Raw genomic sequence first — 14,361 nt, 5'->3', positions numbered from 1 at the left:
TGGGTCCCATCTCCTGTCCTGGTGCCTCCCCCCGTAGGTTGGGAGCTATGGGTCCCCCTTGGGATGAGCACCTTACACCACCATCCTGGATACCTGGGTCCCATCCCTATCCTGCTCTCTACTCACAGGGGCTGGGACCTATATGGCCCTGCCCTGCCATCCCGGACACCTGGGTCCCATCCCCGCCCCACTCTGTGCCCCCTGGATGCTGGGAGCTGAGGGCCCTGTGGGTGGGATGTGGCACCTCCCGCGGGAGACACTCACCTTGCAGATGAAGCTCTCGTCCTCACAGAGCTGCTCGACGTACTGCAGTAGTGTAGGGTCTGGGAGTGCCCCCTGTGCCTGGCTCTGGGGCTCGCCACGCCCACTGGTCTCCCCGGCCTTCTCCTCCCAGCTGGGCCGCAGCCCCTCCATGATCTCGGCGTACTGCCTCACGGCCTCAGGCGGGATCTCCCGTGGTTCCCTTGGAGCCAGCGGGCCGGACAGGCGGCGCTGGCGGCGCCGGGGCTGCCGCCCCTTGGATGCTGCCTTTTTGGGGATGTACACTGCGAGGGAAAGGGAGAGCACCATGCAGGGACTGTGAGGATGTCCACCCACGCACTGTGCACTCAGGAACCCCACCCAGTGACTGAGCACCCTGTATCCCCAGGGACGCCCCCACCCAGCACCACCGTGGACCACCCACCCAGCACCCAGAGTCCTTGGGATCCTCCACTCAGCACCCAGTGCCCCCTAGTGGAGGGATGTAACATCATCAGTGACTTCCACTCAGCCAAAAGGAACATGGAGTGGCACCAGGCTAATAGAGAAAAAATGTACAAAGGTTTTGGGTCTGTGCAAAAATATCCTGTGTGAAAGTGCTGGATGTATGCAAATATTCTAAGTATGTGCAAAACGTGTGCTGGGTAGGAACAAAAAAAACCATGCAAAGGTTCTAGGTCCATGCAAAAAAAAACCATGCAACAGTGCTGGTTACGTGCAAGAAATGTGTAAAGTTCTAGATACATGCAAAAATGTGCAAAGACTCTAGGTATGTGCAAAAACTGGGCAAACATGCTGAGTATGTGCAAAAACACCAAAGCTTGTCAGAGATGGGCAAACTACGGCCCGTGGGCTACACCCAGCCTGCAGGACCATCCTGCCCAGCCCTTGAGCTCCCAGCCGGGGAGGCTAGTCCCTAGCCCCTCCCCTGCTGTCCACCCACCCTCGCAGCCTCAGCTTCCCGTGCCGCCAGCATTCTGGTAGGCAGGGCTATGAGCTCCTGTCAGGCAGCCTGGTGGCATGGCTGGCTCCAGCCGGGTGGCACGGCTGCCAGTCCTGGTGCTCTAAGTGGTATGGTAAGGGGATGGGGAGCGGGGTGGTTGGATAAGGAGCAGGGGGTTCCAGGGGGCAGTCAGGGGACTGGTAGCAGGGGACGGTTGGATGGGGCAGAGGTTTGGGGACAGTAAGCAGGCAGGGTTGAATAGAGAGTGGAGTCCTGGAGGGGTGGTTAGGGGCGGGGGGTCCCGGAAGGGGACGGTTAGGGGACAAGGAGTGTGGGGACTGGATGGGGCAGAGGTTTTGAGGGGGGGCGTCAGGGGGCGGGAAGTGGGAGGGGGCAGATGGGGCCAGGCTTTTTGGGGAGGCACAGCCTTCCCTACCCAGCCCTCCATACAGTTTCGGAACCCCAATGTGGCCCTCGGGCCAAAAAGTTTGCCCACCCCTCTTCTAGGTAGATGTGAAAAGTGCAAACGTTCTAGGTACTGTAAAAGGTGCAAAGGTTTTAGGTACATGCAAAAACTGGGCAAAAGGGTATGTGCAAAAACATGTAAAGATTCTAGGTGCATGCAAATAAACATGCAAAAGTGCTGGGTGTGGTATGTGCAAAGGTTCCATGTATTACAAAAGTACAAAACTGCTGCTAGTGTGCAAAAGTCTAGTTACATACAAGAACTGTGCAAAATGCTGGGTATGTGTAAAAAAGAGAGGAGGTTCTAGGCATGTACAAAAATCATGAAAAAGTGCTGAGTGTGCACAAAAAAACCCAGGCCAAGTTGATAGGTACAAGGAAAAAACTCCACAGGTGCTCTGCAGGTGCAAACATTCTAGGTATGTGCAGAAGCCAAAGATGCTGGGTGTCTGCAAAAACCATGCCAAAGTGAAAGGCTTGTGCAAAAAAAAAGTCCAAAAAAACCCAAGGTGTGGGTGGAGAACCCTGCAGTCAGTCAGTGACTATCTCCTATCACCTGTGAAGTGGGGTTTCCTTCCCCAGGGTATTGTGGGGGGTTAAGAGGAAGGTACCTTGCTGCTGTCCAGCATCGGGGGCTGACGGGCTGGGAAGCTTGGGGGGGTCAGCGGGTGGGGACTGGAATTGGGAGCTACTCAGGAGCTTCATTTTCTGGATCTGCAGCTCCTCTTCGGCCTCGAACTCCATGAACCTGAGGAAGAGGAGGAGGGTTGGGCTCAGAGCTGGGGCGACAGCCCCGGGATCTCCAGCGCAGTCCTCCGGTGGCCAGCCCCACAGGACAAGACTCACTTCTCAGCCATCTCGTAGAAGATCATGCGCTCGAAGTTGCTGCTGCGCTCCCATTCCTGCACGGCACGTGGCACCCCCTCCTCCAGAGCCATCTCGGGGCGCAGGCGGGTCAGCGACCGCAAGACGGGGCTGTGGGGGAGCCTGTGTCAGCGCTGGAGGGAGCTCCACATTCCCAACCCGCAGCCCCCTGCTAGCACAGCCCTGGGCTCCCCCAGGAGCTCTTCTGATGCCCCTCCCTTCCAACCTACAGCCCCCTACTAGCCCAGCCCTGGGAACCCCCATCCTCCAGCTGTGCCAATGCCCCTCACTTCCAACCCACAGCCCCTGCTATCGCAGCCAGATTCTCTCCAGGCTCTCACATGAAGAAGCAGGCCAGCGCCTCGGCGTCGGGCGTTCCCGGGAAGTGCCGCCTGGCCAGGGCTTTGTAGCGCTGCCAGCGCCGATAGTTCTCGTAGACACCCTTGGAGGTGCAGGAGGCAGAGGGGTCACTGGTGGGGGGTGCCTGGGCTGGAGGGGTTTCCCTGGGTCCTGGTTCCTCCCCAGCTTTGCTCAGCAGAACAGTTCTTATCCCGGCTGCCAGCTGGAGCCGGATGGGGGCCCCGTCCCGCCGTGGGGGGGACCAGCCCACCGGTGCTCCCGTCAGGATGATGGTCTGTGCCTGAGGTAGCTCCTGGGCTCCCTCTGGCTTCAGCTTGACAATGAGCTTGCCCCCGGGGATGTCGGGTGAGGTCAGGAGCAGGGCAGCACCAGGGAAGGCAGGCAGCAGGAGAGGGGGCAGCGGGGGAACCTGGCGGGGCTGGGAGGTCATGGCAAGGAGGGGTGAGAGGGTTGGAGAGCATGAGGGGTGAGGGAAAGGGGAGGCCTTTCTCTGCAGAGGGTGTTGGCAGCACCTGCCAGAGAGCAAGGGCTGCTGGGAAACTCACATTCCAATCTGGCCCAGGGGCCAATCCCCCCCACCCCCAGCTGCCAGGTTGAATCAAAACAAATCTGGAACCCAGAGACGTTGGGGGTTCCGGTGGGGGGTGGGGGATTCAGAGCCTGATCCTAAGGTTCTCCTTCCCCAGCTCTACCAGTGCCCCTCAATCCTGACTGCAGTCCTCTCCTTCCAGACCTGGACTCCCCATCCCCCAGCTGTTCTTGTGCCCCTCATCATACCCTGTGCCCCTCAATCCCGACTCATCATACCCTGGTTTGCTCCTGTGGCTTTGGGGTTAACATTAGAGCAACCAGGACACCCCGCAAAAAACTCTACCCACCTGCCAGGCTTTCAGTGTGGCCCCCAATACTAAGGAAAGGAGCGGCATGGACATGACTTTTGCTCATACCCAGGCCATAAGGAATCATCTGTATTAGGGTAACTCAAAAAAGGTCCAGCCAGACCTATTTAAGGACACGCTGGGACCCAGCAGATTTCGCGGACCAACATGCTGACACTTTGATGCACCTCTTTGCTAGAAGACAGTTTTTCACCTGTGCAGAACATGCAGCGAGTCAGTCACCAAAGATCTAAAAATGGAGAAGACTGAAAGTTTGGTAGGGAGCTAGTACCTGCATAAGAATGGCTTGAATGCACAGAACATCCATGGGGGGCGGGGAGGATGCTGGGAGATGGTGCCACTGTAAACAATGGGGCTGCTGAATTTAAGCAAGGGCGGATCAGCACAGAGGATGAGCCAAAGTCAGGACATCCCAGAGATGCCATTAGACCAGAGGGAAAGATCAACAGTCAGGTGCATAGTTGATTGAAGACTCAGGCACAAGAAACGGGTCAGCAAGGCAGGTGCCCTGAACGTGAGAGCACAATGTGGCGTTTCCAGGAATACTCTGGAGCTTTTTGCTTCTCCAAGACAATGTGTCACCTTTCACGTCCCAATGGCCACAGCTAGCTAATGCGGCTTTCAACTGCTTCCTGTCCAGCCTCTCCAGCAGATCTGGCTCCCTTAGATGTCCACCTGTTCCCCAGATTGAAGGAGGACCTTTGTGGGTAGCGTTTCAAATGCAATTATAAGGCGGTTGCAGCAGTGGAGGCATTTCTGGCAACGCACGGCAAGCTCTTCTCCAAGATGGGCCCGTGCATTGGTGTCAAGGAGAATTATAATAAAAATAAATAACACAATGCAAATTGAGTTGTTTTTTCTTTGTAAGGCTAGAAACTTTCTGAACGCCCCTTGTATAGCATGTGCCAGAGAACATCCCCCAAATAATTCCTAGAGAGGATGTTTTAGGAAAAACATTCCATCTTGAGTTAAAAGTCACCAGCGATGGAGATTCCACCATGACCAGTGGTAGTCATTCCAGTAGTTAATTACTCTCACTGTTAATTTACGCCTTCTTTCCAATCTGAATTTGTCTAGCTCCAACTTCCAGCCATTGGATCCTGTTAGACCTTTGAGCGCATCATCATATTTGTTCTCCTTATAATACCTATATAAGGTAATCGAGTGACCTCTTTACCTTCTCTTTGTTGAGCTAAATACCTTGAGCTCACAGAGTCTCTCATTCTAAGGCATGTTTCTAATCCTTCAATCATTCACACACCTGCTCAGTGACTATTCCCTATTTACAGTATAAGGCTAATTAAGACAGGATTAGGGGATGACAATGCTCACAGGGATTGGGAAGGGGGAGATACTACAATTCCCAGAATGCACTGGATGTTAGAGACTACAACCCCCAAGGCGCAGTGGGAGCTAATAGACTACACGTCCCAGGTTGCAATGAGGAGCCAAGAGACTCCAATTCACAGGGTGCAGTGGGCCAGCTGAGCCGCTGCAGAGTTTGTGTGGGGAGCTAACGGGGAGAATGCACAGGTGCCAACTTTCCCTGCCACCGGTGGGTGCTCGTGCCCCTGGCCCCACCCCAACTTCACCCTTTCTCCACCCCTATTCCAAACCCTTCCCTGAAGTCCCCACCCCAACTTCACCCCCTCCCTTCCCCTATTGGGCCCCTTCCCCAAATCCCCGCCCCATCCTCGCCTCCTCCCCTGAGCACACCGTGTTCCCCCTCCTCCCCCCTGCCTCCCAGCGCTTGCTACGCAAAACAACTGGTTTGCGGCGCAAGCGCTGGCCACTGCGGGGGGGAAGTGGAAATGCGGGGTGCTCAGGGGAGGAGGCGGAGATGAGCCGGGGCACGGCAGGGAGCTGCCAGTGGGTGCAGAGCACCCACCAATTTCCCCCTGTGAGTGCTCCATCCCCGGAGCACCCACAGAGTTGGCACCTATGGGCGAACAGTTTAGGCCCGGGTAGGCAAACTACGGCCCAAGATCCATTTAATCTGGTGCAGCAAGCCGCACCACGTGACTCAGCCCCTCTTTGGCCGGGGCGCAGGGTCCCCCTTGGTGCTCCAGCTGGGGTGCAGAGTTGGGGGTTGCACCACGCGGCTCCTGGAAGCTGCAGCATGGTCCCACTCCGGCTCCTACGTGCTCCAATGGAAGCTGCAGGGGCAATGCGTGCGGGGACAGCGTCCATAGCTGCCTGGCCACGTCTCCACGTAGGGAAGGGACATGCCACTGCTTCCAGGAGCCGCTTGAGGTAAGTGTCCCTCTGAGCCTGCACCCCTGAGCCTCTCCCCATGCCCCAACCCCCTGCCCCAGCTCTGATCCCCCTCCCACTCTCCAAACCCCTCGATCCCAGCCCAGAGCACCTCAGACCACTCATCTCCAGTCCTACGCCAGAGCCCACACCCCCAGCTGGAACCTGTATCCCTTCCTGCACCCCTTCCCCAGCCCTGATCCCCCTCCCACCCTCCAAGCCCCTCAATCCCTGCCCAGAGCACCCTCCTACACCACAAATTCCTCATCCCCAACCTCACCCCAGAGCCTGCAACCCCAGCCGGAACCTGCACCCCTTCCTGAACCCCTTCCCCAGCCCTGATCCCCCTCCCACCCTCCAAACCCCTCAATCCCAGCCCAGAGTACCCTCCGACACCCCAAATTCCACATCCCCAGAGCCCACACCCCAGCCCCAATTTTGAGAGCATTCAATTTCTATTCGCACATGTGGCACTCGGCCAAAAAGTTTGCCCTCCCTGGTTTAGGTCATAGACTCATAGACTCATAGACTCTAGGACTGGAAGGGACCTCGAGAGGTCATCGAGTCCAGTCCCCTGCCCTCATGGCAGGACCAAATACTGTCTAAACCATCCCTAATAGACATTTATCTAACCTACTCTTAAATATCTCCAGGGATGGAGATTCTACAACTTCCCTAGGCAATCTATTCCAGTGTTTAACTACCCTGACAGTTAGGAACTTTTTCCTAATGTCTAACCTAAATCTCCCTTGCTGCAGTTTAAGCCCATTGCTTCTTGTTCTATCATTGGAGGCTAAGGTGAACAAGTTTTCTCCCTCCTCCTGATGACACCCTTTTAGATACCTGAAAACTGATATCAGGTCCCCTCTCAGTCTTCTCTTTTCCAAACTAAATAAACCCAATTCCTTCAGCCTTCCTTCATAGGTCATGTTCTCAAGACCTTTAATCATTCTTGTTGCTCTTCTCTGGACCCTCTCCAATTTCTCCACATCTTTCTTGAAATGCGGTGCCCAGAACTGGACACAATACTCCAGTTGAGGCCTAACCAGCGCAGAGTAAAGCGGAAGAATGACTTCTCGTGTCTTGTTTACAACACACCTGTTAATGCATCCCAGAATCATGTTTGCTTTTTTTGCAACAGTATCACACTGTTCACTCATATTAAGCTTGTGGTCCACTATGACCCCTAGATCTCTTTCTGCCATACTCCTTCCTAGACAGTCTCTTCCCATTCTGTATGTGTGAAACTGATTGTTCCTTCCTAAGTGGAGCACTTTGCATTTATCTTTATTGAACTTCATCCTGTTTACCTCAGACCATTTCTCCAATTTGTCCAGATCATTTGAATTTTGACCCTGTCCTCCAGAGCAGTTGCAATCCCTCCCAGTTTGGTATCGTCCGCAAACTTAATAAGCGTACTTTCTATGCCAACATCTAAATCGTTGATGAAGATATTGAACAGAACCGGTCCCAAAACAGACCCCTGCGGAACCCCACTTGTTATACCTTTCCAGCAGGATTGGGAGCCATTAACAACTACTCTCTGAGTACGGTTATCCAGCCAGTTATGCACCCACCTTATAGTAGCCCCATCTAAATTGTACTTTCCTAGCTTATCTATAAGAATATCATGCGAAACTGTATCAAATGCCTTACTAAAGTCTAGGTATATCACATCCACCGCTTCTCCCTTATCCACAAGGCTCGTTATCCTATCAAAGAACGTTATCAGATTAGTTTGACACGATTTGTTCTTTACAAATCCATGCTGGCTATTCCCTATCACCTTACCACCTTCCAAGTGTTTGCAGATGATTTCTTTGATTACCTGCTCCATTATCTTCCCTGGCACAGAAGTTAAACTAACTGGTCTGTAGTTTCCTGGGTTGTTTTTATTTCCCTTTTTATAGATGGGCACTATATTTGCCCCCTTCCAGTCTTCTGGAATCTCCCCCGTCTCCCATGATTTCCCAAAGATAATAGCTAGAGGCTCAGATACCTCCTCTATTAACTCCTTGAGTATTCTAGGATGCATTTCATCAGGCCCTGGTGACTTGCAGGCATCTAACTTTTCTAAGTGCTTTTTTACTTGCTCTTTCCTTATTTTCTCTTCTAAACCTACCCTCTTCCCGTAAGCATTCACTATACTAGACATTCCTTCAGACTTCTCAGTGAAGACCGAAACAAAGAAGTCATTAAGCATCTCTGCCATTTCCGAGTCTCCCGTTACTGTTACCCCCTCCTCATTGAGCAGTGGGCCTACCCTGTCCTTAGTCTTCCTCTTGCTTCTAATGTATTGATAAAAAGTCTTCTTGTTTCCCTTTATTCCCATAGCTAGTTTGAGTTCATTTTGTGCCTTTTCTTTTCTAATCTTGCCTCTGCTTTCCTGTGTTATTTGCCTATATTCATCCTTCGTGATCTGACCTAGTTTCCATTTTTTATATGATGCCTTTTTATTTTGTAGGTCACGCAAGATCTCAAGGGTAAGCCAAGGTGGTCTTTTGCCACATTTTCTATCTTTCCTAACCATCGGAATAACTTGCTTCAGGGCCTTTAATAGCGTCCCTTTGAAAAACTGCCAACTTTCCTCAGTTGTTTTTCCCCTCAGTTTTAATTCCCATGGGACCTTGCCTATCAGCTCTCTGAGCTTACCAAAATCCGCCTTCCTGAAATCCATTGTCTCTATTCTGCTGTACTCCTTTCTACCCTTCCTTAGAATTGCAAATTCTATGATTTCATGATCACTTTCACCCAAGCTTCCTTCTACTTTTAAATTCTCAACAAGTTCCTCCCTGTTGGTTAAAATCAAGTCTAGAACAGCTTCCCCCCTAGTAGCTTTATCAATTTTCTGAAATAAAAAGTTGTCTGCAATGCAGTCCAGGAACTTATTGGATAGTCTGTGCCCCGCGGTGTTATTTTCCCAACATATATCTGGATAGTTGAAGTCCCCCATCACCACCAAATCTTGGGCTTTGGATGATTTTGTTAGTTGTTTGAAAAAAGCCTCATCCACCTCTTCCACCTGATTAGGTGGCCTGTAGTAGACTCCCAGCACGACATCACCTGTGTTTTTTACCCCTTTTAGCCTAACGCAGAGACTCTCCACACTTCCGTCTCCTATGTCCATCTCCACCTCAGTCCAAGTGTGTACATTTTTAATATATAAGGCAACACCTCCTCCCTTTTTCCCCTGTCTATCCTTCCTGAGCAAACTATACCCATCCACACCAACATTCCAGTCGTGTGTATTATCCCACCAAGTTTCAGTAATGCCAATAATGTCATAGTTGTATTTATTTATTAGCACTTCCAGTTCTTCCCGCTTATTACCCATACTTCTTGCATTTGTATAAAGGCATCTAAGATACTGGTTTGATCTTGCCTCCCAGCTTCGCCCTGACCCTCCTTCCTCTCTGCCATTATAGCCCGTGCTCCCTCCTGTTTCCAACCCATCTCCCAGGTCTTGTTCCCCACTTACCTGTGGGCTTTGCTCACCTGTCCCCGTCGAACCTAGTTTAAAGTCATGGAGCTGGATGAGGTATATTGGGAGCAGGGAGGTTAGAAACTCAGAAAGGACATATCACAAAATGCACTGGAGTGCCATACTGGAGGGCTAAGAAACTGCAACTCCCATAATGCACCTGGCTAGCCAAACAAATACAACTCCCTGAAGGTTTTGGGGGTAGAAAGAGAATGGCTCCCAGAGTTCATTGGGGCTGGAACACACTACAAGTCTGGTAGGGACCCGGCAACTGTCCTAGGGCATTGGGGCAGAGTGCACAACTCTCAGAGTGCATTAGGGTACACACCCTCCATCCCTCCTAGGTTACTGGGGCTGGAGGTCCCTCTCCCAGAGTGCATTAAGGCACAATTCCCATAGTGCATTCAGGTACACACCCTCCATCCCTCCTAGGTTACTGGGGCTGGAGGTCCCTCTCCCAGAGTGCATTAAGGCACAATTCCCATAGTGCATTAGGGTATGCACCCTCCATCCCTCCTAGGTTACTGGGGCTGAAGGTCCCTTTCCTAGAGTGCATTAAGGCACAATTCCCAGAGTGCCCTGGGGTAGAGACCTTGCAGCTCTCCTAGGGCATTGAGGCTAGACTGTACTACAACTCCCAGAGTGCATTAGAGTACACACCCCCATCCCTCCTAGGTTACTGGGGCTGGAGGTCCCTCTCCTAGAGTGCATTAAGGCACAATTCCCAGAGTGCCCTGGGGTAGAGACCCTGCAGCTCTCCTAGGGGCTAGACGGTACTACAACTCCCAGAGTGCAGTGCGGGTAGTCCCTCTCCTGGAGTACCTTGGGGCTAGAGCGCCCTGCAGTTCCCAGCGTGCGCTGCGGCTGGCCTCCCCGCGGTGCAGGGTCCCGGGATCGGCAGCACGTGCGTTGCAAGGCGGTGCGGCTGTGCAGCATGTTCCTGCAGTATTATCTCAACGCGCAGGGGGACAGGGTCTACACCCTCAAGGTGAGCCCCTCCCAGCCCCGGGGTGCAATCCGGATTGCAGAGCTGGGGACTCCCGTCCCAATCCGGATCCTTCCGAAGCTTTCCCACTGTCCGCACTCCCGGCCCCGCCCCGCCCCATCCTACCTGCTGCCTGGCTCCAGGGCTCGGCATGCACTAGCTGGGGAAGCCCAGGGCTGGGTTAGGAGGGGCTGCGGGTCAGGAGTGAGGGCACTAGCAGAGCTGGGAAAGTGGGGGGTCAGGGCTGGGCTGAGCTAGCAGTGGCTGCGGGTTGGGACTGAGGCCCCCCCGTAAGGGCTGTGGGTCGGTGGTGGTGGCGGGGGGAGGCCCTGGCAGAGCTGTAGGGGAGCCCAGGTCTGGGCTAACAGGGGGCTGTGGGTCAGGAGTAGGGGAGTTCCGGCAGGGCTGGGCTAGCACGGGTTGTGAGTTGGGCGGAAGGGGCATCCGCAGGGCTGTGGGGGCAGGGGCTGTGGGTCGGTGGTGGGGGCAGGGGGAGGCCCTGGAAGAGCTGTAGGGGGGCCCAGGTCTGGGCTAACAGGGGGCTGTGGGTCAGGAGTGGGGGGGTTCCGGCAGGGCTGGGCTAGCACGGGTTGCGAGTTGGGAGGAAGGGGCATCCTCAGGGCTGTGGGGGCAGGGGCTGTGGGTCAGTTGTGGGGGTCCCTGGCAGAGCTGTGGGGGAGCCCAGGGTTGGGCTAACAAGGGGCTGTGGGTTAGGAGTGGGGGGTTCTGGCAGAGCTGGGGGAAGCCCAGCCCAGGGCTGGGCTAGCACAGGTTGTGAGTGAGGGGCCCCCTCAGGGCTGTGGGGAGGGGGCAGGGCGGGACTAGCAGGGGGCTGCCAGTCAGGAGTGAGGGGTTCCGGCAGGGTTGAGGGGCACAAGGCTGGGCTAGCAGGGGGCTGCAGGTCAGGAGGGGCAGGCACCGGCAGACGTGGGTCAGGGGGAGTACAGGGCTGGGATAGCAGGGGGCTATGGGTCAGGCCTAGGTTGTTTTAACATGTCTTGTCCTTCCTGTGTCTTGTACCTGGCAGAAAGTGGACCCCTCAGGCCAGCTAACTTGCTCCGCACATCCTGCCCGCTTCTCCCCGGATGACAAGTACTCCCGCCACCGCATCACCATCAAGAAACGCTTTGGCGTCCTGATGACCCAACAGCCGCAGGCCATCCTGTGAGCCGAGTGCCCAGCCTACTGGAGCTGCGGCTGAGCTGAGATGGGGTCTAGCTGCTCCCTGAATCCAGCCCCTGGCTCCCACAGAGCCTGTGCTCTGCCCCTCTGCAAGAACCCGAGTTAGATTGCCCATATCGAGCTTCAACTGGATATACTGTTCCTCTGTGGTGCAAATAAATTGTCTTGATCCCACATGATCTGTCAGGTTTTGATCGTAGACCCCTAGATTTCAAGGCCAGAAGAGGTGGTCTAGTCTGGCCTCTCAGGTAACAGAGGTTTGGGAACACTCCCAAAATAATTCCTAATAAACCTGCCTAGTGGTGATGCCTGGCCGGTTAGTTTCATGCTAAGGGATCTCTGCTGTGATGAGCTATGGGTGGGCCTGCAGGGGAGGATGTGGGGCAGAGGAGCTGACTTTCCGTCTCTGGCGAGCTTTATGGGGAGACAGGGTTGATTTTCACAGCAGATGTGCTCCAGGTCAAGCAGGAATTAATTCTACCTGCGTCACTGGTAGGACTAGACCAGTGGTTCTCGGACTGCTTTGGAGAGTAGTCTGATTTGTCTTGCATACCCTGCAAGCTACACCTCACTTGAAAACTACTTATAAAAACATACAAAAAATACAACAGTGTCGTAGCTCACTCTTACTGACTAATTGCTGACTTCTCCATTTTTACCAGATCATTGTAAAATCATTTGGAATATAAATATTGTACTTACATTTCAGTGTATAGTATGTAGAGCAGTATGAACAAGTCATTGTCTGTATGAAATTTTAGTTTGTACTGACTTCACTAGTGCTTTTTATGTAGTCTGTTGTAAAATGAGGCAAATATCTAGATGAGTTGATGTACCCCCTGGAAGACCTCTGTGTAACCCCAGGTGTACATGTACCCCTGGTTGAGAACCACTGTACTAGACGATCGCCCTCTGTAGGAATTGCTGACCTTGGCCTTAATGATTAGAGAGACTGGCAGCACATGCAAGCAAATTTGAAACGGGAGAGGTATTGGCAGGGTAAAGGGGCTGGGGGGAGGGGCTGGTTTGGGGTGAGGTGGCTGGACTGTGGGAACACTAATGGGGGGGATCTATGGGGAAGGCTACAGGCCTGCTGGGAGGGGAGGCTGAGGAGCGGTTTGGATGGGCTCTCTGACTGGGCTTATTTAAATTGTGGAGAGACAAGTAACTTCATCTCCATGCCCAACACCTCTTGGGGAATGATGTCCCCCAGCATCCTGCAGGTGGCAGCATCTGCCTGGCATAAATGGAGTTGGGCATTTTGGGCAGAGCACCAATCGGGCAGTAGCAGTGTTTGAAAACAAGTCCGGGGTTGCTGTGACACAGATTAATGTATGGCAGGGCACAAGATGGAGTAAGAGCGAACACGGATGAGGAGAGAACCTAGGAGTCCTGGCTCCCAGCCCCCTGAGCTGGGCAGGAGACCCCGCTCCTCTTCCCAGTGCAGGGAACGCAACTGGACACGTCCCACATGCTCCATCTGGCCCTGGGCCAGCTGTGCCCACTTCACAGGCAGCATCGAGGGGCCCAGGGCTTGGCAGAGGATAAAGGGGCAGCACCTGGGTCCCGGCACCATACCTGGCACCAGAAGGCTGCGGAGCTGTGGGGGAAAGCCGAGGGCTGGGACAGTGAGGGGCTGTGGGTTGGGAGTGAGTGGCACCAGCAGAGCTGCGGTGGGGAAATTACAGGGATCTGTGAGTCAGGAGTGGGACAAGGCAGAGCTGTGTGTGGTGGGGAGGATCAGGGCTGGCAGGAGCTGTGCTCCCTGCAGTGCCTTGCACAGAGTCCCAGGACAGCCTTCGATAGCCAGCTGAGCTGTTGGTGGGTTCAATGCCTCAGGCCCCTTGGTGAGCACCAGCAGTGGAGGCGGCATGTCAGTGGCCCTGCGGGCTGAGCCAGTCTGGCTCCTGCCAGGAGAGGAGTGAGGGCAGCATCCATCCCTGGCATGAGTGGGAAGGGGCTCAGCCTGGGGGCCCTCATGGGACACCTCTGCACGTCATTGCCCCGTCCTCGGGGGAGGTCTTGTACACCCCATGCACGACTGACCTGATCACAGACTCTGGCATGCCCCCCCCACCCCATTGCACCAAAACCCTGTCAGGCTGGAGGCAGGAAGTTGTGGTGACCCCCAACTACCTTCCCCTCCCCCCACACCCCCAGAGACTGCCAGCTCCCCAAAGCTCCCACATTTGCCCTTCCCCTCCTCTGTCCCCCAAATAGCCCCTTCTGCACGGTTACCCCATCTCGCCCACTGCCCCTCACTCCCAAACACCCGCGTTCCTGCATCTGCCTCCCCTTATCCCTCCAATGCTCCCTCTAATTTGCCCCAGCCCCTGATGCCTCAAATACCCTTTTCCCCCACATTTGCCCTTGTAATGCCCACCCCTGAATTTGCCCCTCTGCTGTGCTTCCAAATGCCCCCCAACATTTGCCCCCCATTCATCCTGACCCCTAATCCCCTCCCCCACATTTTCCCCTTCCACATTTGTCATTGCTACTAGTTTGCCCCCCTCGCTTCAGAAAACTACGATTCCCAGCAGTCCCCGCGCTGTGGTATTCCCCCTCCACTCATGACCTCTGACCCCGCTCATAAAGAACTAGACTGAAGCCTGGTAATAGCCCGAGCTCTTCGGGTCTGCGCATGTGCCGAGAAAGGGGCGGGGGAAGC

The 14,361-nt window shown here is 54.3% G+C and overlaps 1 protein-coding gene across 1 annotated transcript; it reads left to right on the top strand.

The window, feature by feature from the left end:
- Positions 1-10,357: 10,357 nt before the first annotated feature.
- Positions 10,358-11,867, top strand: NOP10 (NOP10 ribonucleoprotein). Its single transcript, XM_030539562.1, has 2 exons — positions 10,358-10,514; positions 11,539-11,867. The coding sequence occupies exons 1-2, from the start codon at positions 10,461-10,463 to the stop codon at positions 11,677-11,679; spliced, it is 195 nt and encodes a 64-aa protein (XP_030395422.1). The 5' UTR covers positions 10,358-10,460; the 3' UTR covers positions 11,680-11,867.
- The last annotated feature ends 2,494 nt before the right edge of the window (positions 11,868-14,361 follow it).

The sequence above is a fragment of the Gopherus evgoodei genome, chromosome 21, assembly GCF_007399415.2.
Source record: "Gopherus evgoodei ecotype Sinaloan lineage chromosome 21, rGopEvg1_v1.p, whole genome shotgun sequence".
In the NCBI taxonomy this organism is placed as follows: Eukaryota; Metazoa; Chordata; order Testudines; family Testudinidae; genus Gopherus; species Gopherus evgoodei.
This window is presented reverse-complemented; position numbering and strand designations above follow the sequence as displayed.

Bases quoted from the DNA above. Each gene is read 5' to 3' on its own strand.
- NOP10 (XM_030539562.1), top strand. From the start codon at position 10,461: ATGTTCCTGCAGTATTATCTCAACGCGCAGGGGGACAGGGTCTACACC. The intron at 10,515-11,538 runs GTGAGCCCCTCC...TGTACCTGGCAG, and splicing joins ACAGGGTCTACACCCTCAAG to AAAGTGGACCCCTCAGGCCA.